At 37.7% G+C, this 23,844-nt stretch overlaps 1 protein-coding gene across 1 annotated transcript; it reads right to left on the bottom strand.

Moving 5' to 3' along the window:
- Window positions 1-1,788: 1,788 nt before the first annotated feature.
- LOC132904212 (uncharacterized) lies at window positions 1,789-2,163 on the bottom strand. The gene has a single exon (XM_060954130.1). It carries the CDS (start codon window positions 2,161-2,163, stop codon window positions 1,789-1,791), a length of 375 nt encoding a protein of 124 aa, XP_060810113.1.
- Window positions 2,164-23,844: the final 21,681 nt, after the last annotated feature.

Raw genomic sequence — 23,844 nt, 5'->3', positions numbered from 1 at the left:
GAAAGATTGCGATGAATCATTACTTTGACAATTCAGCATTCAGCATTTTAAATAAAGGGAAAAACATAACCTTTAGAGTAGGGTAAGCGAAAATATTAAAAAAAATAAGAAAAAAAGCATTACAAGTAATGTCCAATGCCACATTCACACTTTTATTGTGATGGTACATCTGACAATGATCAAATGTCATTGTCAAAGTCAATGCAAAAGAATAAATAAAAATATTTATAAGCAAATAAGCCAAAACGTATATACGGTGTGAAATAAACAAAATAAAAAGTGCTGTGAGTTAGGTACCTAAGTTGAAGTTATAAAAATAATGTGGGTACAATATAGTTGCCTATTTAACATTGGGCTATTATACAAAAAGTATACACAACGAACACTATGCACAGTAAATAAATTAGGTACCTAGCTAATAACTTAGGAAAGTCACTTCTTGGCGACCACTGTTGCTTTCGGGGTAGAAATGGCACCGGCGACGAGACCACCACCCGTCTCAGCGTTCGAAAATGAAAGGCTCAAATGTTTTACCTCTGCACAGGAGTTCAGATGATGCCTCACCCCATCAGGAGTGACCACAAACACATAGCCATCCCGAGTCCAACACCTGTTTACGCCGAAGTTTTCACGTGCCGCCATAAATGTATCATGCCGCCCTTTAGTGAGAAATTCAGACATCGTCACACCGGTCCCCTTCAGTTGCGTTTTGGCAGCCCAAAACTTGTTCTTTATTGCAAGGGTACAAAATTCCACAAGAAAAGGCCTTGGCTTTTGTCGAGATGCCTTGCCTAGGCGATGGAAACGGCAAAGATCATCTTCCCTGAAGTTGGAAAGCTTTAGCTTATTTGCTGCCAAACCAGAGATTATGGATACAATATCCTCCTTCGGGCTCTCAGACACTCCATGCAATAGCAGGATTTTCTGGCATCCCCTCATCTCAAACTGGTCTTGTTGTATCTCCAGACGATTCTGCTGCTGGGCCAACAACTCAAACTGTTGCTGAAACTCCCTCATCATCGTAGAAACAAAGTTCTTGAAAGCAACAAAGTCAGTGGATAGTGCTTTGAGTGTCGGAGTGGGGCTGGCCTTTTGTGAATCCTTTTGAAAATCCGCCATTTTTGTGTTGAAATGCTCCATCATTTGTGCCATTGATTTTTGCAATGATTCCATAGTGCTACATATGAGAACAATATGCCAGCAGGTAAATTAATTATTACTTATTAAAATTTCATTAAATTATAACTTAAAATACTACAAATATTATTTTTAATATATTTAAATTTAAAGAGTTTTAAAAACATACGCTTCATCCACATTCATAACTCTCTTCATGCAAACTCGGCGGTTTCGGGTAGGACGTCCTTAATTTGAACAAGATACGTTCTTCTTCTCAAGGTCTTCCCACTCCGACCTTTCCCTCCATCTTCATTTTTCATCATTTCATTCATCCGCTCCACATAACCGAACCATCTTTTTTTTTTACGTGTGGAAAGACCTTCGTCTACCCGGCCGGCTACGGGTTATGTGGGGCTTGAACCCACTAAAACCACACGGTGCCATCGCTTCGTTGCCAGGAGTGTGAACTGCCCTCGCTCATATTCCTGACGCGGCGGCCGCTTCCACGGCGGCCTCGGCTCGGCCGCTCTCCACGGAGCGGCCAGCGGAAGTGACCCGTCGGCCTTCACTTCTACCCGCTAGGGGAGGGCGCGCCTGGCACAAGCGCGCCTTCGACCCAGGGCCGTTTCGCCAGGCAGCGGAATCCCGTTTCCGCCGCCCGACCGGCCCTTATTGTGGGGGCAGCAGGTGCAGGGCGTATGCCCGCCTCCTGCGCCCAGTGCGCCGGCGGCGTATGGGGAGGTCGAACGTGTCCTCTCTCACCCTTTCCGCCGCCTCTTTGCGGAGCATGACGCTCTCCGCAAAGGTCTGCACTGCTGTCCACGACCTCTCGCTGTCGACCATCTGTCTCACGACAGCCGGCAGAGAAAGGTCGTCCCCCACGACCGCGCGAAGCTCCGCGCGGTCTTGGTCCCAGGCTGGGCAAACCTCCAAGGTGTGCTGGGCGTCCTCGTCAGCACATCCGTCACAGTGGTGGCAGATAGCAGACGGCTCCCGACCGATCAGACACAGATACCCTCCGAAACAACCATGTCCGGAGAGCATCTGGGTCAGACGGTAAGTCAGGCTACCGTGCTGCCTCGCCAACCACTGTCCCAACACCGGACGGACCGCCTCGACGGTTCTACGCCCAGCAGTCGGCTGCTCCAGCCTTTGGGACCACTCTTCTAAGGAGCGCTGACACAGCTCATTGCGGCGTCCTGCGATCTCCGTCGGTGCCAACCGGTGACCCTGAGCCGCGGCCTACTCGCGCCAGAAGAACAGCGACGCGGGGGTTTTTGCCTCTAGGTCCCAGTGTAGTGGAGCTAAGATTATGTATGTAACCTATTTATAAAACGAGGCTATTGAATAAATGTCAGTATTAACTCAACACTCGATGTATCAATTAGCCACCCTACACCCGAACCTCACATGGCGACCGTGACAGTGTTTACATTCCTTTAACCATATAGAGACTGGAAGTGAACATTATATTCAAAATGTGTATTCGTGGACTTTGCCTATCCCCGTGCGGTGTTCTAATTGTGCCGAATTATTCACTTATTTTTCTTTAATTTACCTCATCATCGGCTCTACAAACACTAAGGAAGAGGTCATCCTTGCCCAAAATGCAGCAGCAGGTGCAAACAATGCAGATATTCGGCAATTGGCATTTCATATGAGCGCAACGAATATTATACTGCTCATTTTGTTGTCTCTAGCTGCCCTGACTTTTATTTACTGCATTTTCAAAATATATCGGAGATCCCACAAGAGATTAATTCTCCATGAGTTAAATCGAGATGCTGTGAGAAGATCATTATTTCGGCAGAGGACGAGACTGGCTGACAAACGTAGCCTAGCGGGAAAGAAAGAAGAAGACGAGATGGTATAAAAGTGGTGAAACAGTGAATAAAGTGAGCGTATTCGTGTATTGCGTGTGTAATGTATCTACTCGTATATCTAAAAATAATATATAATCACGGTATAGTTATATAAGCAGTTAAGGGTATGTATTGTAATATTTTTAAATATTTCTTATGGCAGAATTAGACAATTTAAGATTATTGTATTCCAGCCTTCAACAAATAAGAAAATATCTTATTAAAATAGGCCCAAGTCGTAGAAAAGGCCATATCATTGTGTCAAAGATAAAAGAGGCTGACGAATTAGTAGAAGAGTACATTTTTAAATAAATATTCTGAGTTAAAAAGCACACTTGAGAGTAGTGTATGTACCCAAATAGAGGAACTTTGTTGTGAATTTAATAATTTATATGATCAAATACTAGACTTGTGTTCTGAAAAAGATTGTGAAATACCTGAAGTTTCAAATATGGCAGGAACCTCTAAGTTCGATTTAAAAACGGCTTTACACTTATTACCAGTTTCTTCTGACGATGAATCCAGTATAAGACAGTTGATAGATGGGATAGAATATTATAGGTCTGAATTGGAGGAGTCTTCCCACATTAAATTATATTTTGTATTAAAAAACAGGCTTTCTCAAGCATCTAAACTAAAAATATCCAAAACATATAGCAGTTTTGATGATTTTATTGCTGATTTAAATTTGCATTTATTACTGAAAAAATCGGCCTCCGCTATTCAGTGCAAGTTACAAACTTTTAAACAAAATAACCTATCAGTTGACGATTTCGGGAAGGAAATCACTGAAATGTTTGTCCAGCTGACGAATCCGAAGGCAACGCCACTCGATGAAAAGCAGGCAATTAAATGTTTTTCCGACGGATTACGGAATCGCAGGCTCAGCACCATCATAACAGCGAGAAATTATTCATTCCTTAAGGACGTTGACATGCTTCTCTGTACGTCTGGCATAGGTAGCCGTTAATAGTCCTTAGATCTGTGAAACTTGTAGGTCCCCGTATTTCGTGTAACAACATCCGGAGATAGAAACATTCGGCATTGTTTGGATGTACAGTGTATACTCGACCTATTGTGTCAGCTTTCATGATTTCTGGATGACCCTCCTGTGGTATTCCTTGTTTTCGTCGTTGAAAAATTTTCCTTGTTTTGTCCCACGTATAATAAATAGGGACGTCAACATACAGTAATGTCTTTGCGAATGAATCCGTTTGGCACAGTTGGAAAAAAGCTGTTAATGTTGTGTTCTCAGGTGGTTCGCTTGCAATTTTTCTAGCCGACTCTCTTGTGAAGTAAACTCTTTGTCCATTCTCCAAATGTACTGCTAGATGCTGCACAACTGGTTCGCGTTCATGTATGGGAAAACTAAAAATCCTCCATGCTGCTTCGTTACTGTTGATGTATCTTCCCATTTGGTACATGAGAATCTCATCATTTCTGTTATTTTGTTCGCTATTTTGGACTATTTGAAATACTGCCATATCACTACCTTTGTTTACGTACTTACATATGTATTTAATAGATTTTACTGAATTGCAGTATTCAACGTTTATGTGAGCTTGGAACATTTTTGAAAGTAGTGGGTTACATGGTACTACCCATTGGTTATCTATTACCAGTTCGTCTTTGCCTTGTATTCGTATTTTTGCTGTGAAGCCACCGTTTTTCGGTGATCGTCTTCTATATTTGGGATAGCCGTCTTCTTCTGTTTTTGTATCATCCAAGTATGGTTTTGGATATTTTTTTATACATTTTCCATCACTCATGCATGGTGCATTGAAGTTTAATGATCCACATGGTCCGTGAATCATGTTTTTCACTACTATGTTGTACAGTTCCGGATCTTTTTGTGGATCGGGAAATTCTGCTTGGATGATTTTGTCAATATCCGTGGGATAAATTTTATCGTGTAGCCATATGAGATTGTGTGAGTGAGATAATCCTCGTTTTTGCCACTCAATTGTATACATCCAGCATCGAACGGTTCCAAAGATGTGGTATTTTGTGATGACTTCAATAAATCTTCTTTGTTTTTGTCGAAAAACTCAGGCTATTATGTCGTGTCGATCCATGGAGGTTTGTCCGTATTTTAGTTGTTCTTTGATGTTTGGCCATGATGAGTTGCATGTAAATGTTATGAAGAGATCAGGTCGTCCATATTTTCTTACGTAAGTCATGGCATCTTGAGTTTATTCGTGCATATGTCTTGGACTTCCTGTGTATGATGAAGGTAATATTACCATTGTTCCAATATCATAAATATTGCCGTCATTCATGATTGCGTCTCGAAGATGGATGTATTCTTCTGTGCGTAGTTTCTCCTGATTCAGTCTTATGTAAAGCATCCATTCTGCTTCTATTTTTGCGTACATATCTACCAGAAATTGTTGAAATAAACGGCGAGTGTTGAGTATGTGATTGTATATTTCATTGTCTCTGATCATTAAGCGGTAAGCATAGAACTCCTTGGAAGTGACTTTTTTGTTTGTTTCTATGCCTGTTTCAGGATGCACTTGTTTTATATTGAAATGGTATCCGTCCTCTCCGTGCAGAAATATTAATGGATATTGAAGAGCATCATAGGAACGGTGTGTCTCTGCAATGCGTTGTAGTCCTTTTCCTCTTCGTTGTACAATTATGTCACGGCTTGTATTTTCACTGTCTACAATTACGATGGCAACTTCATCTATCTGAGGTGCATTAAATCTACGTTCGTGCTCTCCAGGTGGTCTTTTATCGGCTCGAATTACAATTTTATAGTCATCAGAAATCATGCGGTCTAATGTTGTTTTGAATATGTAAATCAATTGATTGTTTTTGTGTAAGATCTTCTGTACATTTCGGATTATTTCGCGACTCAATCCATTAAAATTTGTGCATCGTTGATCAATTTCTTGTTCTACATTTCCGATGAAATATACTTGCAGAAATTTATAGTCTTCGTTAGGCATTGACAGTAACGATCCTATTTTGTGATAAATTTGCCCCTGAATTAAAAATACATATTCAAATTCATTTCTATTACTGTTGGTCGAAGTAACTCCGAAAGAAGTCATTTGGAAGCAGGAGTTATATGATCTTATATTGTGAAGAAAGTGTTTTGATTCTTGTGTTTCCCCGGTCATGTAATGTAGAAATTGCTGCAGAGGTGCTTCCAGTGGTGGTAGTCAAATTTTTCCATTCATGCAACAGAGACCTGGTGTTTCTTTACTGAATTTTTTCGCGTGGCAAAATTGGCAAATGTTATTCATTTTTCCGATCACAACATGTTTATGATTGTAATATTATTTCGTTGGGTCGTAGTGGAATGCTTCCTTTGTTAAATAATCTTTAAAATTCTCGATTCTTCTACACTTTCATTCTCTTTCCTTTCTTCACTTTTTGTGCTTCTCATAGTTCTCATCCTGGTTCGTTGATTTTGTAAACGTGCTTCGCGCTCTTCTTCCGTTTCATTTCTTCGATGTTCTTTTTGTTTCCGCCGTTTCGTTGCAGAACTGGCAAGATCTCCTCCTCTTTTACATCTAGGCATTGTTTTCTGTAAAATATAAATTAAATAAACATTTTATAGACAAACAATTAAAAGAAAAAGAAAAACAATCATTAGAATTAATTAAAGACACTATTAATTATTTTTTCAAAAATAATAAATATAAATAATTAATAATCATCTGAAACTTTCTTATTTTAAAGTCTGTTAAAAATACTTACATTTGGTATTTCACAATACAGACGACTTTTTTCTTCTTAGAATTAATTAAACACACTATTAAAAATACCAACACGTGATACTTCAAAATAAATGCTCACAGATAATGGCGGCTATGTTTCGGGTTTTGCAATGTTTGCCGGTTAGTATTTCTTGTTCTGAGCGAGAGCAAAGGTGTTTACAATAGTGTTGTGAGTTTAATTACTTGGAATTATGGCAAAAAATAGATTATATGGTAAGTAATTGTATTATTAAGTAATACATACATACATACATATCATCACGTCTATATCCCTTACGGGGTAGACAGAGCCAACAGTCTTGAAAAGACTGAAAGGCCACGTTCAGCTATTTGGCTTAATGATAGAATTGAGATTCAAATAGTGACAGGTTGCTAGCCTGTCGCCTAAAAAAGAATCCCTTGTTTGTAAGCCTATCCCTTAGTCGCCTTTTACGACATCCATGGGAAAGAGATGGAGTGGTCCTATTCTTTTTTTTTTTTTATTGGTGCCGGGAACCACACGGCATTAAGTAATACTTGGTTCTCAAACTTGTTTTACTAAAATCCCCACGCATAAATGAATAAAGTTTGCGGTTACTGTAAACTCTAACATTAGAATTGTTAATTGTAAAAATAATTACATTTGTTTTACTCTTATATTGAGTGTCCTTTCTAAACGTATTTTCAATCTTATATAAGTTAATTCAATCAAATATTAAACTAAAAATTTTTTTTTACATTATTTATATATAGTCACGTATTATCGTAATGTTGGTTGGTTGGCCAAGTCTACTTGACTATTCACAACCTTTAATTTGTGACTGGATAGATTTGTGCTACTTAAGTACTTAACAAATTTTAAATTTCTCATGTAACTGTATGGTTTTTAATGAGGAAATAAATATTCATCTAATTGAACTACACATGTATAAATAATATTCAAAAAGATTCAAATGAAATAAATTGACTTCTTATCTTTTGTTTTTACCCACAATAAATGTATTTCTTCTTCTTCTATAACCTATGTTAGAACTCGTGTTTTTTTTTATGTACAAATAGCTAACAACACAAGAAACGACCGATAACCAAATTAAACAATAGACCACATTTACAACCAACTTTTTTTAATTATTAGAATTATTTGCCGTATGGAAAAAAAATAATCTGCTACTTATACCATATGCTTAAAAATAATCATGGCGGCCATCTAGTGAGTTACATAAAATAGTTACATAAAGTTTGAGAACCGACAGGTAGCTTCAGTTAGTAAACACGCCTAGCGTGTTCTCGGCACTACAAAGAAACCTTTTTTTGTCATGTATAATTTAAATAGTTGTTAAGGTCGCCGCTTCAATATGTCATAGCTCATCCCTTAAAAATGATGCACTATTAATTTAGACAGAAAATATGGCTTAGGTTAAAAAATATTACCGAAACATTCAAAACACGCCTGGCGTGTTCTTGGCGTATAAACAGATTAGCTCGAACACGCAAGGCGTGTCAATGGCACTGAATGTGTTAATCTAATTAATATTGATTTTGAATGGGGTATGGTTATCATTATAAATCCTATGTCTCCATCGTTCTCATAAATTATATAATCTATATTTTGAAAAAATTGTGGGCTACCCCAAAAGAGATATGGGCGTGATTATACATATGTATGTATATCCTATATAAATCGGCTGAATAGTTTATGCAATAAAAATATTTTCTATTCATAACAAACAATATTATCTATGATGACTTGCTTTAGGAAAGAATTAGGCTAATAAAGTTGGAAATCTTTTTGTATATTATGAGCTATCAACTTGCTACTATTTGAATCTCTATTCTATCATAACCCTTACAGTTAAATGTGACCTTTCAGTCTTTTTAAATCTGTTAGCTCTGTCTACCCCTGATTAATGGTTACTAACATAGTTTACCCATTGTCAAAGACAACGACCAGGGTTGAAGACTTTTTTATGTTCAACCCACAATGTCTAATACAAGAAGAACAGCATCCGATGACCTCCCCCTTAATCACCTCTTACAATGCCCGCAGGCAGATATTGAGTGGTGTTTTTCTAATCTGTCAGCACCACACGATTCCTGATATAAAATATTATTCTTGTACAGCAAATTATGTAGTCATCGTATTCGAATGCAATGATGACCCTCGTGACATAGTGGTTAACAAGTCTACCCGTAACTTGAGGTCTCGGGTTCGATCACAACTGAATTAAGATATACATTTTTTTACATTTAAGTATCTGGATCTGGGATTTATATATTCTGCTAACATTCAGTCAGAAAAATATCGGGAATGGATTATTTATTTATGGTTCCAAATTCAAATTTTTGTTTTTTTTTTGTTGTTGTTAGATTGGCACAACTGTTTTCCATTTTGGCGCGGAGTTTGAGTTGCATCTGTTGTTTACATTAAATACAGTGCTATTTTTAGTTATATCATATCTAGTGTGTATTGCTAATTTCATAATGGATAAAAACATCGAACAAAGAGTTTGTCTTAAATTTTGCATTGCCAATGGAATATCGTGTTCGGAGTCACTGAAAATGTTACAGAAGGCTTACGGTGAATCGACTTTATCAAAAACTCGTGCTTATGAGTGGTACAAAGCGTTCAAAAGCGGTCGAGATGTGATGGAAGATTTGCCTCGCTCTGGTAGGCCATCAACGTCTGCAACTGAAGTTAACATCGCAAAAGTGAAGGAAATAGTGACTGAAAATCCTCATTCAACTTTGAGAGAGATAGCCACCGAACTTTCTGTATCTCACGAGTCGATCCGTACCATTTTAACTAATAATTTGGGTATGAAACATGTTGCCGCTCGGCTAGTCCCAAAAGACCTGAATTTTTTTCAAAAACTCAATCGCATGAGAGTCGCTGAGGACATGCTAGAACGAGTCAATTCCGACCCAACATTCATGAAACGCATTGTTACTGGTGACGAGACGTGGGTTTACGAGTTTGACATGCAAACTAGTCAACAAGCTTCGGAGTGGCGCCTTCCAACTGAACCGAAACCGAAAAAACCACGCCAAAGTCGTTCAAAAGTCAAAGTCATGTTGACTGTTTTCTTTGACTATCGCGGTGTTGTGCACTCGGAATTCTTGCCGGAAGGTCAAACGGTAAATAAGGAATATTATTTGAGTGTTATGCGGCGTTTAAGAGAGCAAATCCGACGAAAAAGGCCAGATTTGTGGAAAGAAAATTCTTGGATTTTGCACCATGATAATGCACCTTCGCACAAGGCCATCATTGTGAACGAATTTTTAACCAAACACTCAACAAATACCATCGAGCAACCACCATATTCACCAGATATGGCTCCAGCCGACTTTTTTCTGTTTCCTAAACTCAAATTACCACTTCGTGGCACCCGTTTTCAATCGGTAGAAGACATAAAAGAGAATTCGCGGCGAGAACTGACCTCAATTCCGGAAACAGCGTTTAAAAAATGTTTTGATGATTGGATTATTCGTTGGCGTAAGTGTATCGTTTCTAAAGGAGCATATTTTGAAGGTGATAAAATAAATTTGGATGAACTGTTTGTTACAGTTTGTGTATTATTGATCTTTTCCTGCTACTTTCTTGACAGAGTAGTACATTATGATTCAATTTTATCTTCAAACCAAATGTTGGAGATAAGTATTTTAAAAAATAGATTGATAAGTGACACTATTATCATCTTTACTTAGTACTTGAATTATAAAAAATAAAATATTAATACATGTATCGGTTTGGACTACGTGTTTTTATTTAACATACATACATACATATGGTCACGTCTATATCCCTTGCGGGGTAGACAGAGCCAACAGTCTTGAAAAGACTGAATGGCCACGTTCAGCTATTTGGCTTAATGATAGAACCGAGATTCAAATAGTGACAGGTTGCTAGCCCATCGCCTAAAAGAGGAATCCTAAGTTTATAAGCCTATCCCTTAGTCGCCTTTTACGACATCCATGGGAAAGAGATGGAGTGGTCCTATTCTTTTTTGTAATAGTGCCGGGAACCACACGGCACCAAGGTTTAGATTTGGCTTGGTTTTTATTTAAATATAAACCTAACTTTTTTTATCAAGTATTAAAAAAATATATACCTTCACCGTTAGTTGTTAAGGTTCACATTAGTCTAAGATATTGATTATCAATAATTAAAGCCGTGTGGTTCCCGGCACCATTACAAAAGAATAGGACCACTCCATCTCTTTCCCACGGATGTCGTAAGAGCCGACTAAGGGATAGACTTGGGATTCCTCTTTAATGTAAATCCCTGCCAATCTAAGGTCTGCCGCGCCGATGGATGCATGGCTAGGGGCGAGCCTAGTCTCGAGCGTGCCACTTCCGCCATGGGGTTGGGCGACCCCCAGGTAATGGCTAGCCTTACCCTGGCATGCGGGGCTCTGCTGGGGCGGACAAAATTTTTCCCTAGCGTCTCGTGGGAATCGCATTATGAACCTTAAAAAGCATATAAATGGCGGCGATGGTGTCCGCACCCCATCACGTCTCGTTCCCGGCGGGAGCGGTATGCGGTCTGCTGAAAGCCGCTTTGCGACGATGAATGTAAGAGGAGGAATGAAGGATAAGATTGAGGAAGTATGCCAGATGATGGATGAAAGACGTTTGGATGTGTTGTGCGTGAATGAAACGAAGCGGAAAGGATGCGACGCGACGCAGCACGGCCCTTACACGGCGTATTGGTCTGGAATTTCCAGTACCAGCCGAGGCTGTCAAGGGGTCGGTCTAATTCTTTCTGCACGAATGGCTGAGTGCGTGAATGAGTATGAGTGTGTCAGCCCTCGTCTTCTATGGATTAGGCTGAAAGTTGGAATCACTCGGATCTTCGTTCTAGGTGTTTATGCACCTTGGGATGTGGGTTCGAGGGGTACAACATCAGGAAAAAGCGAAAACGAGGAGTTCTGGAATAGTGTAAGAGAAGTATTGAAAGTTACCAAGCCAAATGAGAAGATTATTATGTTAGGTGATTTTAATGGATGGGTGGGTGTAAAGCGTGATGGATATGAAAAGGTGCTTGGTGCGTTTGGTGACGAAAAGGTGAATGATAATGGAAGAAGTGTATTAGAAATTTGTCTAGAGTGGGATCTTTTTGTGTCGAACTCAATGTTTCAACATAAAGAGATCCACACCTACACAAGAGTGGAAGGTATTTTAAAAAGTATGATAGACTTTGTGATTGTAGATGAAAGATTGAAGAACAAAGTGCTGGATACCCGTGCATATCGCGGTGCTGGCATTGACTCGGACCATTTACTGGTGATATCCCGGATAAGGGGTATCTTCAATCGCTGGCGGCACAGGGTAAGGGAGCAAACCAGCGCTTTGGAAAGAGTAAAAGTAGAAAATTTGCAAGATATGGATGTAGGGAAGAAGTATATTAATAGACTGAAGGATGAATTTGAAGATTTAGAGGAAATGAGCGATATTGAAGATGGATGGAAGGAATTTAAAGAAAGAATTGTGAAAGTAGCTGTTGAAGTGTGTGGTGTAAGTAGAAGAAGGAAAGGAAAAAATCACAAAAATGCGTGGATGAGTAAAGATGTGCAAGAACTTGTGCGATTAAAGAAGAAAGCATGGCTGGATTTGTTAGCAGCAAAAGCTAACTTAAGAATGCAAGAGGTTATAGATGAAGATGTGAATGAAGCACGTAAGGAATATAAGAAAATGAAAGATTTGGTTAAGAAAGCTGTGATTAGAAAGAAAGAAGAGTATAAAGAGGATTTTGATAAAAGGCTATCAGAAGACTTTCAGTCAAATCTGAAAGTATTCTGGAAATCCGTAAGGTCAGCCCGAGGAAATACTATAACCAAAGAGCTGACTAGGATCAGATGCCAGGATGGTAGCGTTGTGAAAGGAGAAGAATGTGTACTAAAGATATGGAAGGACTATTTTGAAAGTTTATTTGAAAAAAAGGAAGGAAATAAATGAAAAAAAAAAAAAAAAAAAAAAAAAGAAAGATTTCTGCTATAGCGAAGAAAAAGAGAATGAGATGGAAGGCGAAATTGAAATGTTCGAAATTGTGGAAGCACTTAAGAGTATGAAAGCGGGAAAGGCTGCTGGGTGTGATAGAGTGTCGGTCGAGATGCTTAAAGCAGGAAAAGGCGTAGTAGCTAGTCAGTTGTACTGCCTTTTCAATTTGTGTTGGAGAAGCGGCCGAGTACCAAAAGATTGGTGTAAGGCTGTTATCGTGCCACTTTACAAAGGAAAAGGGTCACAGCTGGACTGCAAAAATTATCGTGGTATAAGCCTGCTTAGCGTCGTCGGCAAATTGTATGCTAAGGTATTGATTAATAGAGTCAGGAATGAAACTGATGACAAAATATGGGATGCTCAAGCGGGATTTCGAAAGGGAATGGGATGTACTGATCAGGTCTTTTCCTTGCGGTGCATAGCCGAAAAGTTTTTGGCCAAGAGTCAAAAAGTCTATTGCACATTCGTAGATCTGGAAAAGGCCTATGACAGAGTTGAGAGGAATGAATTGTGGTCAGCACTTTCTTTGCATGGGGTGAGCAGTCTCTTAATACGAGCACTGAAATCCTTATATGAGGATTCGAGTGCTTGTGTCAGGATAAACGGAGCGCACACTGAGTGGTTTAAGATTGAGAAAGGCGTTAGGCAAGGATGTGTTGCGTCACCGTGGCTGTTCAACCTATTTATGGATAGCTGTTTGACAGATTTGAAAGAGTCTAAAAGTGGATTAAGGATGAATGAGTTACTCGTCAAATGTCTGCTCTATGCCGACGATCAGGTTATACTGGCGTCATCAGCGGAGGAGTTACAGGAGATGGTAAACTGTATGCATGAAGCTTTAAAAGAGAAAGGAATGAAAGTGAACGTAAGTAAAACTAAAACACTGGTTTTTGAAATGGAGAAAGAAATGACAGCATGTAATATTTTGATTGGAGGAGAAAAAGTGGAGCAAGTGAAAGAGTTCGTATATCTAGGATCAAAGTTTACATCAGATGGCAAGTATGATAGTGATATTGAAAGGAGAGTGAACGCGGGGAACATGGTGAATGGAGCTTTGCATGCCTTTATGAGCAGTCAGAAACTATCCAAAAAGGCTCGACTGGCTGTGCACAGGGGCGTGTTGGTCCCGACATTAATGTATGGGAGTGAAAGTTGGGTATGGCAAAAGAAGCATGAAAGCAGAATAAATGCAGTGGAAATGAGAGCGTTAAGGAGTATGATGGGTGTGAAATTGAGTGACAGGATAAGGAACAGCGTGATAAGGGAATGTTGTGATGTGAAAGAAGATGTAGTTACAAGAATAGAAAAGGGTATGTTAAGATGGTTCGGTCATGTGGAGAGGATGAATGAAAGCAGGTTGACTAAGCAGATATACAAGGAGAGTGTGGAGGGAAAGGTCGGAGTGGGAAGACCTAGACGAACGTATCTTGATCAAATTAAGGACGTCCTGGTAAAGGGTCAGGGCAAAAGTACCCGAAACCGCCGAGCTTGTATGAAGAGAGTTATGAATGTGGACGAAGCGAAAGAAGTATGCAGAGATCGTGGCAAGTGGAAAGAGGTAGTCTCTGCCTACCCCTCCGGGAAAGAGGCGTGATGTTATGTATGTATGTATGTATGTATGTAATAATTAAAGCTCCTCCAAGCTGAGGAAGCCGGTTGCAATAAACCAAGGAATCGCGGTGGAGAAGTAACGTCAAGTTTCTCCAGCAAAGTTTCGACGGGGACCTCTCGACGTGCTTTGAAGACCGAGGGTGATTATTTTGTGGATCTTAAGGTCTATAAAACACAGGATTACGTGAACAACCCGGCTAATGCTCGTTATAAAAAGGCTCTTATAACGGTGAAGCTACAGTGTGATGAATCCACAAAGTCTTGGGAATCACTACAAGCCTTCCTAGGACGAGCTTGGAGTCTATTTGAGGAGGTAGAACCCGTGTACTATAGTCACAAGATTAATTTTAAGTAAAAAAATAAGATTCCTTCCTTCGGCATAAATTACCTATTACTTTTGTGTTAATTTTCATCTTAAATGTTTTCAATGTAAGTAGAGTAATAAGTAATAAATCATTAATTATTCCTTTATTTTGGATTCAAGTTTCATCATGCTTAATCAAATACAGCGTTACTTTAAGTCTAATAAATTATTTCATAGTCAGCAATACGGCTTTACTGAGGGGAAATGTACAACAGATGCAGGTGTGGCTCTTGTCACTCATATTCTCAATGCATGGGAAGACTCACAGGATGCCATCGGAGTGTTTTGCGATCTGACCAAAGCATTTGATTGCGTAGATCATAGAACTCTTCTGCTCAAGCTCGCTCATTACGGGTTCGATACTGCTGCCGTTGAACTAATTAAATCATATCTTAGTGATAGATTACAGACGGTAGATTTAAATAATACAAAATCGAAAGGAGCGACGGTAAAAATTGGGGTACCGCAAGGTTCCATTTTTGGACCTTTTCTCTTTCTGATATATATCAACGACCTGCCTTGCATGATTGAGAAACAGACTGGCATCGTGTTGTTTGCAGATGATACGTCACTAATTTTTAAAATGAACCGCCGTAGCGAAATCTGTGATGATGTGAATAGCACTTTAGCCGCCATCTCTAACTGGTTTACAATCAACAACTTACTGTTAAATGCAAATAAGACCCAATGCATTAAGTTTACACTTCCCAATGTGCGGCAGGCAAATGTGGATATTAGTATAAGTAGTAAAAGATTAGATTTTGTTGATAGTACTACTTTCTTAGGAATAACATTAGATTCAAATTTGAAATGGCATGCTCACATTTTAAAACTTTCTAAAAGGCTTAGTTCTGCAGCATACGCTATTCGTCGTATTAGGCATTTGACGGATGTGGCAACTGCTAAGCTAGTATATTTTAGTTATTTTCATAGTTTAATGTCATATGGTCTACTGCTTTGGGGATCAGCAGCAGACATACAAACTATTTTCATTTTACAAAAAAGGGCAATTCGATATATCTACGGTCTTAAACAAAGAGATTCCCTTAGAGATTTTTTCAAAAACCTAAATATTTTAACTTTGCCCTCCCAATACATATTCGATAACATCATGCATGTTAGGAAAAACTTAGACTCTTTCAAAAAAGTAGGTGAATGTACTAGTAGATCACTGCAGAACAATTACAAGTTGTCGATCCCAGCACATCGGCTGGCTAAGGTAGGGAAATCATTTCTGATTAATTGTATAAGATTTTATAATAAATTACCAAAAAGTGTTCTTGAAATGAATGATAGAAAATTCAAACAGTATATTAAAGTTGAGCTTTGTAGGAAAGCCTATTACAGCACGGATGATTATATTAATGATAAACATGTGTGGCCCGAGCTGGACATAATGGCCTCTTAAATGCTTGTGTATTTTTGACATGATCTTGACATAATTTGTACAGTATGTACATATTTTATTTTATATTTATTTTATTTGACGAAATATTCGTATTGACATAACCAGTTCTACATTCATACATGTTTTTTAATGTAGACAATGTGCATTCGTCCACGATTTAGATTTAAGAGATCTATATTTGTAAATTGACGTCCTATGAAAATGCTGCAGTGTAGTTTGTTCCGCCGCTTCTTCTACACCTGCGCTTTGGAAGCGGTAGTAGTTATAATTAGATTTAAGTTATGTGACGTCAATAAGTGATACCTTGTATCCAATTTTGAAAATAAATCTATTCTATTATATTCTATCAAAAAATCCTTTACTATGCCTTTCTGTACTGTGTGTAATTCATCTATACACAATAAGTCATGGGTTGGTCATTTAAGAAGCAATTTACATAAAAAGAATAATCATACTATAAAATATGATGATAGTATAGAAATGGTCTCAGCACTGCATTACGAAATCGTATTTTAACTTACAAGATAATAGCGAATACTGAATCTCAATCATCCTCTTTAGATGTATTTTTTAATGAAATTCATGATAAGTTACAATCGCTTTTAGATAAAAACCTGGGACAACACATGTGTGTGAAAGTGAATTTTGAATTATTTGGTACATTTGTACAATTCAAAGATAACTCGCAATCAGTTAAGTCATTTATTACCAAAAACAAAATATTATATTTTGATTTTGATTTCAACAAATTGAATTTAAAGACAGTTTTGAAATTTAAAAAAAGTATTGAGGAATTCGAACATCGCGACAGTGGGTGGTCATTTTTAAACATTTTATATATGGAGGTCAATCTTAATAAATACCAACCTCTAGCCGCTTCCTGTTTTATAAGTTTACCTAAATCAATTAAATCTAAAAAAGCATGTTTAAATATTATAAATAAGGATCAGTATTGCTTTTTATGGTGCGTGACAGCAGCTTTATATCCAACCAAGAAACGGCCTAACAGAACATCGTCATATCCACATTTCTGATACAAGCGGTATGTCATTTCCTGTTACTTTTCATGACATAAAAATTTTTGAAAAAAATAACTCAAATATTAAGTTCATCATATATGGTTTGAAAAATAACAAATCGATTGTAGGCCCTTTATACAAATCAAAAATGGATAGGAACAGAAATTTCAAAATTATTCATTTACTCTTTAGAAAATAAAAATTCCTTTCATTATTGTTTAATAAAAGACTGTTCTAGACTTTTTAGAAGTCAAATCACATCACATCACGGTAAGGTTTATTTTTGTGATTTTTGTTTACTAAATTTTGGGACTTTAGAAGAAGTTGACACTCATCCATGTGAAGGTGTAGTGACCGTTTTGCCTGACAACGGGTCACTGATACAATTTAAAAATTATGAGCGTAAACAAAATATGCCCTTTTGTATTTATGCTGATTTTGAATCAATGCTCCAAACTAACGCTGACATAAGCTGCTCTTCTAATAACACTATGACCTATAGCGTTTGCATACCATATTGTTTGTTGTGACAATACTGACTATAATAGTTACGTATCATACCGAGGCCCAGATTGTGCTACAAGGTTTGTAGAGTCTGTTATCAAAGACGTAAAGAAAATATATGATATAGTTAACGAACCAGTCCTAATGATATTTACTGATGATGATGAAACGGAGTTTATCAAAGCAACTCGCTGCTGTATTTGTAACAACTTTGTATTTTCGGACCGGGTACGCGACCATTGTCATGTTACCGGTCGCTACAGAGGACCTGCCCACCCACAATGCAATTTGCAATTTAAACGTCCCTCGTTTGAACCCATCTTTTTCCACAACCTAGCCGGTTAGACTGTCACTTATTCATTAAAGCTTTGGCTGAAGCTCCTGGTGACATAAAAATTATACCCAAAACTAAAAAAAAACAAATTTGTACCGGTTTCAAATGATCAGTTTTATCAGCTTCGTTTTGTTGACTCATTTAAATTTCTAGCTACAAGTTTAAGTAAATTATCAGACACTTTGAAACCAGATGACTTTAAATACCTTAAAAATGTTTACCCCTGTGATGAGAAATTTCAGTTACTTACTCGTAAAGGTGTATATTCGTACGAGTACATGAGCTCATGGGAACGTTATCAAGAGAGTCATCTTTCACCAAAAGAATTATTTTACAGTTCGCTGAACGACGAACATATCTCCGATGAGGATTACAGGCATGCGAATTTAATTTGGTCAACCTTTAAAATTTCTGACCTAGGTTCATATACGGATCTCTATTTGAAAACTGATGTGCTATTACTATAAGATATTTTTTTAATTTTCGTCGTACTTGCAAACAGCATTATCAGTTGGATCCAGCATTTTATTTGACCGCACCTAGTCTATCTTTTGATGCAATGTTGCTTAAAATAGGCGTTCAGTTAGAGCTTATCAATGATTTATCTATGATTCGAATGTTGCAACAGGGCATTCGCGGCGGTGTGTGCCTATGTTCCCATAGACATGGTAGAGCAAATAATTCTTACTTACCTGATTACAAACCCTTAGAGCCTACATCGTATATTACTTATATCGACTGCAACAATTTATATGGGTTCAGTATGTGTCAATATTTACCATTATCCAATTTTAGGTTTCTTAATCAAAATGAAATCAATACATTGGATATAATTCAAGTAGAAAATGATGCTGACTATGGGTTTATACTAGAGGTAGACCTAGTTTATTCTAAGCACTTGCATAATTTTTATAATGATTTACCATTTTGTCCAGAAAAATGCATTCCACCTGGTGGTAAAAATCACAAACTCATTCCGAATTTATATGATAAATTTTATTATGTAATTCATTACATTCATTTAAAAACTTGTTTAAAACATGGACTGATTTTAAAAAAAACATACACAGGGTAATAACATTTTGACAAACATACATACATACATAAAATCACGCCTCTTTCCCGGAGGGGTAGGTAGAGACTACCTCTTTCCACTTACCACGATCCCTGCATACTTCCTTTGCTTCATCCACATTCATAACTCTCTTCATGCAAGTTCGGCGGTTTCGGGCACTTTTGACCTGACCCTTCACCAGGACGTCCTTAATTTGATTAAGATATGTTTATTTTATTTTATTTTATTTTATTTTATTTTATTTTATTTTATTTTATTTTATTTTATTTTATTTTATTTTATTCGGAAAACATACAGTCTTACAAATCTAAATATACAATCCAGTAAGAAACAAATGACCAATTACATGTTTTCGCATTTATATATCTAAAGAGCTTGTCTGTTAAGAGATGAAAAATAATAATAGAACTCGAAAAAACTTACGAGTAAGACCAAATATGTAGCTTACATGTTTAGGGATGAAAACGTTAAAAATACAGAGTTACGTAATATACAAAAAACAAATATCATAAATAAAGAAATATCAACTTTACAGGAGAGATCCATCAAACCACATCTGAGACATAACATTTTTGAATTTATTAACGTTAGAATTAAATAAATCCAATTCGGGCAGAACTGCAAGTTTATTTAAAGCCCTAGCAGATCTTATAAAGAATGAGTTTTGCCTATACTTGCACGCACAATACGGAACGTCTAGAAAAGAGGGTATCCTGACCGTACGAGTAGGAACTTTCAAATTAATTTTATTTAGCAAACCTGGAGTATCTAAGAGACATTGACAAATTTTGATCGTGATTGTGCAGTCGGCAATTTTTCTTCTAATATGTAATGGTAGAAAGTGATGTCTATGACAAATTGCTTCGTATGTAGGATCATAACACTTAGTTTTGAATTGCAAGAACTTTAAAAAATTTTCTTTGTATAGACTCAAGTCTATCTATGTAAATATTGTACTGAGGGTTCCATACTTGAGAGCAATACTCGAGGGAGCTCCGTACCAGAGCACAATACAAGATTTTGTAAACCTTTACATTACTAAATTGAGAACATGTACGCTTTATAAATCCTAGTGCCATTGAGGCCTTATTAACAATATAGTTTATGTGGCTCTCATAGGTCAGTTTGGAATCATGTATAATACCCAAATCCCGGATCTCGTCTACCCTTTTCAACTCTCGGCCTAATAAACAGTATTTATAAAGTGTGGGCTTAGTTTTCCTCGTGAATGATACAAAGTAACACTTATCAACATTCAAGTCCAGCTTATTCCCTTGGCAATACCCGACAAAATTATCTAAGTCTTGTTGAAGTAGCAAACAATCTGACTCATCTGTAATATTTTTAAATATCTTCATATCATCAGCGTAAAGGAGAATCTCTGAATGTTGGAAGCAAGACCGGACGTCGTTAATGAAGATATTGAAAAGTAAGGGTCCTAATAGTGAGCCTTGAGGAACACCAGATGGCAACTCATTCCACGCAGATACAAACCCGTTAATAGTTACAGCCTGAGAGCGATTTTCGATGTAGGACGCAAACCAGCGGAATAGGTTTCCATGAATTCCTGCTGAATAAATTTTTTGGAGCAGAATACAATGGTCAATGCGGTCAAATGCCTTGCTAAAATCAGTAAAAATAGAATCTACTTGTCCTCCATCATCCATATTAAACGACACAAAGTCTGTAAAACTTAAAAGATTAGATGCAGTCGAACGTTTTTTTATAAAGCCGTGCTGCTCTTCAATAAATGAAGTTGCTACAGTTTCATATACTTGTGTATGAATAATATTTTCTAAAATTTTGACAAAAATACACAATTTAGAAATTGGCCTAAAGTTTTTAATATTATTTTTGCTTCCACTTTTGTGCACGGGAGTAATAAATGCTCGTTTCCATATTTTTGGCACAATACCTTCGACAATGGACCTCCTGAAAAGGATCGATAAGGGATGAGATAGACCACTAGCGCAACCAAGAATAAATTTGGCATCTATTAGGTCAGGACCCGCTCCTTTGGATACATCAAGAGAAATTAACAGTTTAAAGATCGAATCCGAGTTAATTTCAATGTCCGAAATATTAGTCGTTGGGCTGTTATCGTCAGAAAAACTAGGGAGCGCGTATGAAGTGCCAGCTGAACTATTAAGAAAATTTGAATGAAAGAAAGTGGCAAAAAGATTAGAAATATCCTCGCTAGTGTCGGCCGACTGATTGTCAAGATATAAGGTTGACGGTAACGAATTAGAACCAAGTCTATTGGCTTTGACAAAAGACCAAAACAATTTTGGCTGCTTAGTTATAGCTTCTTCCGATTGACATATATATTTATCATAGCACTCCTTCTCCAACCTCTTTGCCCTTTCACGTAAAAGTTCGAACGTGTCACGATCTGCGATATTCCCATACTTTTTATATTTAATGAAATACTTATGCTTCTCCTTAAGCAGTTTCTTAAGGGGAGCAGTATACCAGGAAGGAAATTGACCCATTGTTAGTAGTTTCCGAGGAACATGCATATCTCGCAGGCGATATAAGTGGTTATAGAATATAACCGTAGCATCATCTAAAGAATCATAATTTAAGCAAGCATTCCAGTCAATTTCGTTCAGTGATGAGACTATGGCTTGGAAATCGGCCTTATCATATAGAAACTTATATCTGGAATTATTGTTAAGTATATCACTGCGTAAAAAAGATAATTCAATTACCAAAGACTTATGATGTGGGTCTTCAGGTACCAGGGGGTCTAGGCAATGTGAAACACTAACATTCCCATTGGATAACACATAATCAAGGACACGATTGTTGGTAACATTTCTAAAATAATTAAACTGATTGAAATCACACTCAGTCAAAGCATTAAAAAACAATAATTGAGAATCCCCTGTAATCCCACTTGGTCGCAGATCATTAGCATCCCCGGACCAGTCAATGTTTCTCAGATTAAAGTCACCCATAATTAGAAACGAATCATTCGGGCAAGTATTAAATATGGAAGATAGTTTATCTGAGAAGTCAGTTAATTGGCAATTAAATGAGTTACCTAGGGCTTCACTGCAGAGATATAAAGTACAAACGTGCAACTTTAAGTTATCTTTAAGATTTTTGATTTTTAAAGTAATAGTAACCCAAATGTCCTCTGCAGAGGAACGCCATTCCGGTCGCTCAACAGCCGCCAGGTCCCTATGAACGGCTAACAGTACCCCCCCGCCGTACTTCTCGCCAGTCAACTCATAATTCCTATCCCGCCTAAATACAACGTACCGACCGTCAAACAATTCACTATCATTTATACCATTATTTAACCACGACTCCGTCAAGGAAACAATATCGAAACTTGATTGAAAAACATTACGTTTAAATATATGTGTCTTGGTACGAAGACCTCGAGTATTTTGATAAAATACATTAAAGTTCGAATCCACTGTTAAAAGGAAAATAATCATAACTAAAGTGAAGCTGTATTAAACAAAAAAAAAAAAAAAGAAGATTTCAATAAGTAAGTTGGAACCCACTACTTTTTTATGCAATAAAACAAAAGTTAAATTATAAGAACGAAAAATTGCGTAAAAAGAATATTCAAAATCTATCTTTAAATAGTGTAAATAATAATATTTTATCAGGATATAGTGTGAATAACAGAATATATATTCCAGCAAAATACTCCTTATGGCCCAATTCAATAGAACTTTAGGCATAGAAGTGATGCTGCAATAGAAATAACTAAAATCATAAGCAAATAAATGCCAGCGAACGGTAGGCCGCGTTATCGCATAGCTAGCCCGCAAAATAACACGCAGACTACATGTAAACAAATGACGTAGCGCGCAGGAATAACAAAATAGCATTGAAGCGTACATTGCCAGACGCGCGCACAGCCGGAGCCGCAGCACGGACTGGCGATGGCGAATATACGCGTCGCTTGCTCGCAGAAACCGGTTGCCCGCTCCCCCACCGAACCAACACGCATAAAAACACAACACAAAGAATGCGCTTGTGGCTCTCAAACTGTTTACAAATTTACTAAGGATTATAACTAAGTAGTAATATATGTATAGATTATAATAAAAGTAAAAAGTTAATATTATTATACTATTTTTAGGAGATCTTTTTCGTTTTTTATAATAAAAATTTGTGACGTGTCGGATTTTCTGGCCATTACCTTCGAATGCTTTACCCAAATGTATCGGAAATCCTTTTCTCGAGCTAAGGCTCTTGCTTTACTTAACAGCGCCTTGTTCTTCTGAGTCAGGTGGTCGTTTACATAAAATTGACCTGTTGCAGAGAAACCCAAATCAGTCAGCATCAACTCCTTTCTTCTACGCGCTGATGCCACAAGGTCTTCCTTAGTATATCGACTATTAAATGCAATAATAATCGGTCTTTCTGCATTCGGCACCCGAGTAGGTATTCTCGCGATATAATTGATGTCTTCCTTTCTGATCGGAAAATTGCTCATGTCACCGATCTTCTGAGCAATCTCGTACAGATTCTCACCCCTTTTGAGGGGAATCCCACGGATCTCGACATTATTGGCTCTTGCCCATTGATCTCTTTCTTCCATCTCCTGCTTCAACCTACTCACTTCCGCCTGTAAGTTCGGGATCCTATTAGCAATCTTCTCAACATTTGACACACGCGCATCCAAAGCCGACACAACTGCAGTGAAGTCACATGTTCGTCTAGGTCTTCCCACCCCGACCTTTCCCTCCACACTCTCCTTGTATATCTGCTTAGTCAACCTGTTTTCATTCATCCTCTCCACATGACCGAACCATCTCAACATTCCCTTTTCTATTCCTGTAACTACATCTTCTTTCACATCACAACATTCCCTT

Source organism: Amyelois transitella, chromosome W, assembly GCF_032362555.1.
Source record: "Amyelois transitella isolate CPQ chromosome W, ilAmyTran1.1, whole genome shotgun sequence".
In the NCBI taxonomy this organism is placed as follows: domain Eukaryota; kingdom Metazoa; phylum Arthropoda; class Insecta; order Lepidoptera; family Pyralidae; genus Amyelois; species Amyelois transitella.
Note: the sequence above shows the minus strand (reverse complement) of the source record. Positions and strands in the feature narration are given on the sequence as shown.

Bases quoted from the DNA above. Each gene is read 5' to 3' on its own strand.
- LOC132904212 (XM_060954130.1), bottom strand. From the start codon at position 2,163: ATGCTCTCCGGACATGGTTGTTTCGGAGGGTATCTGTGTCTGATCGGT.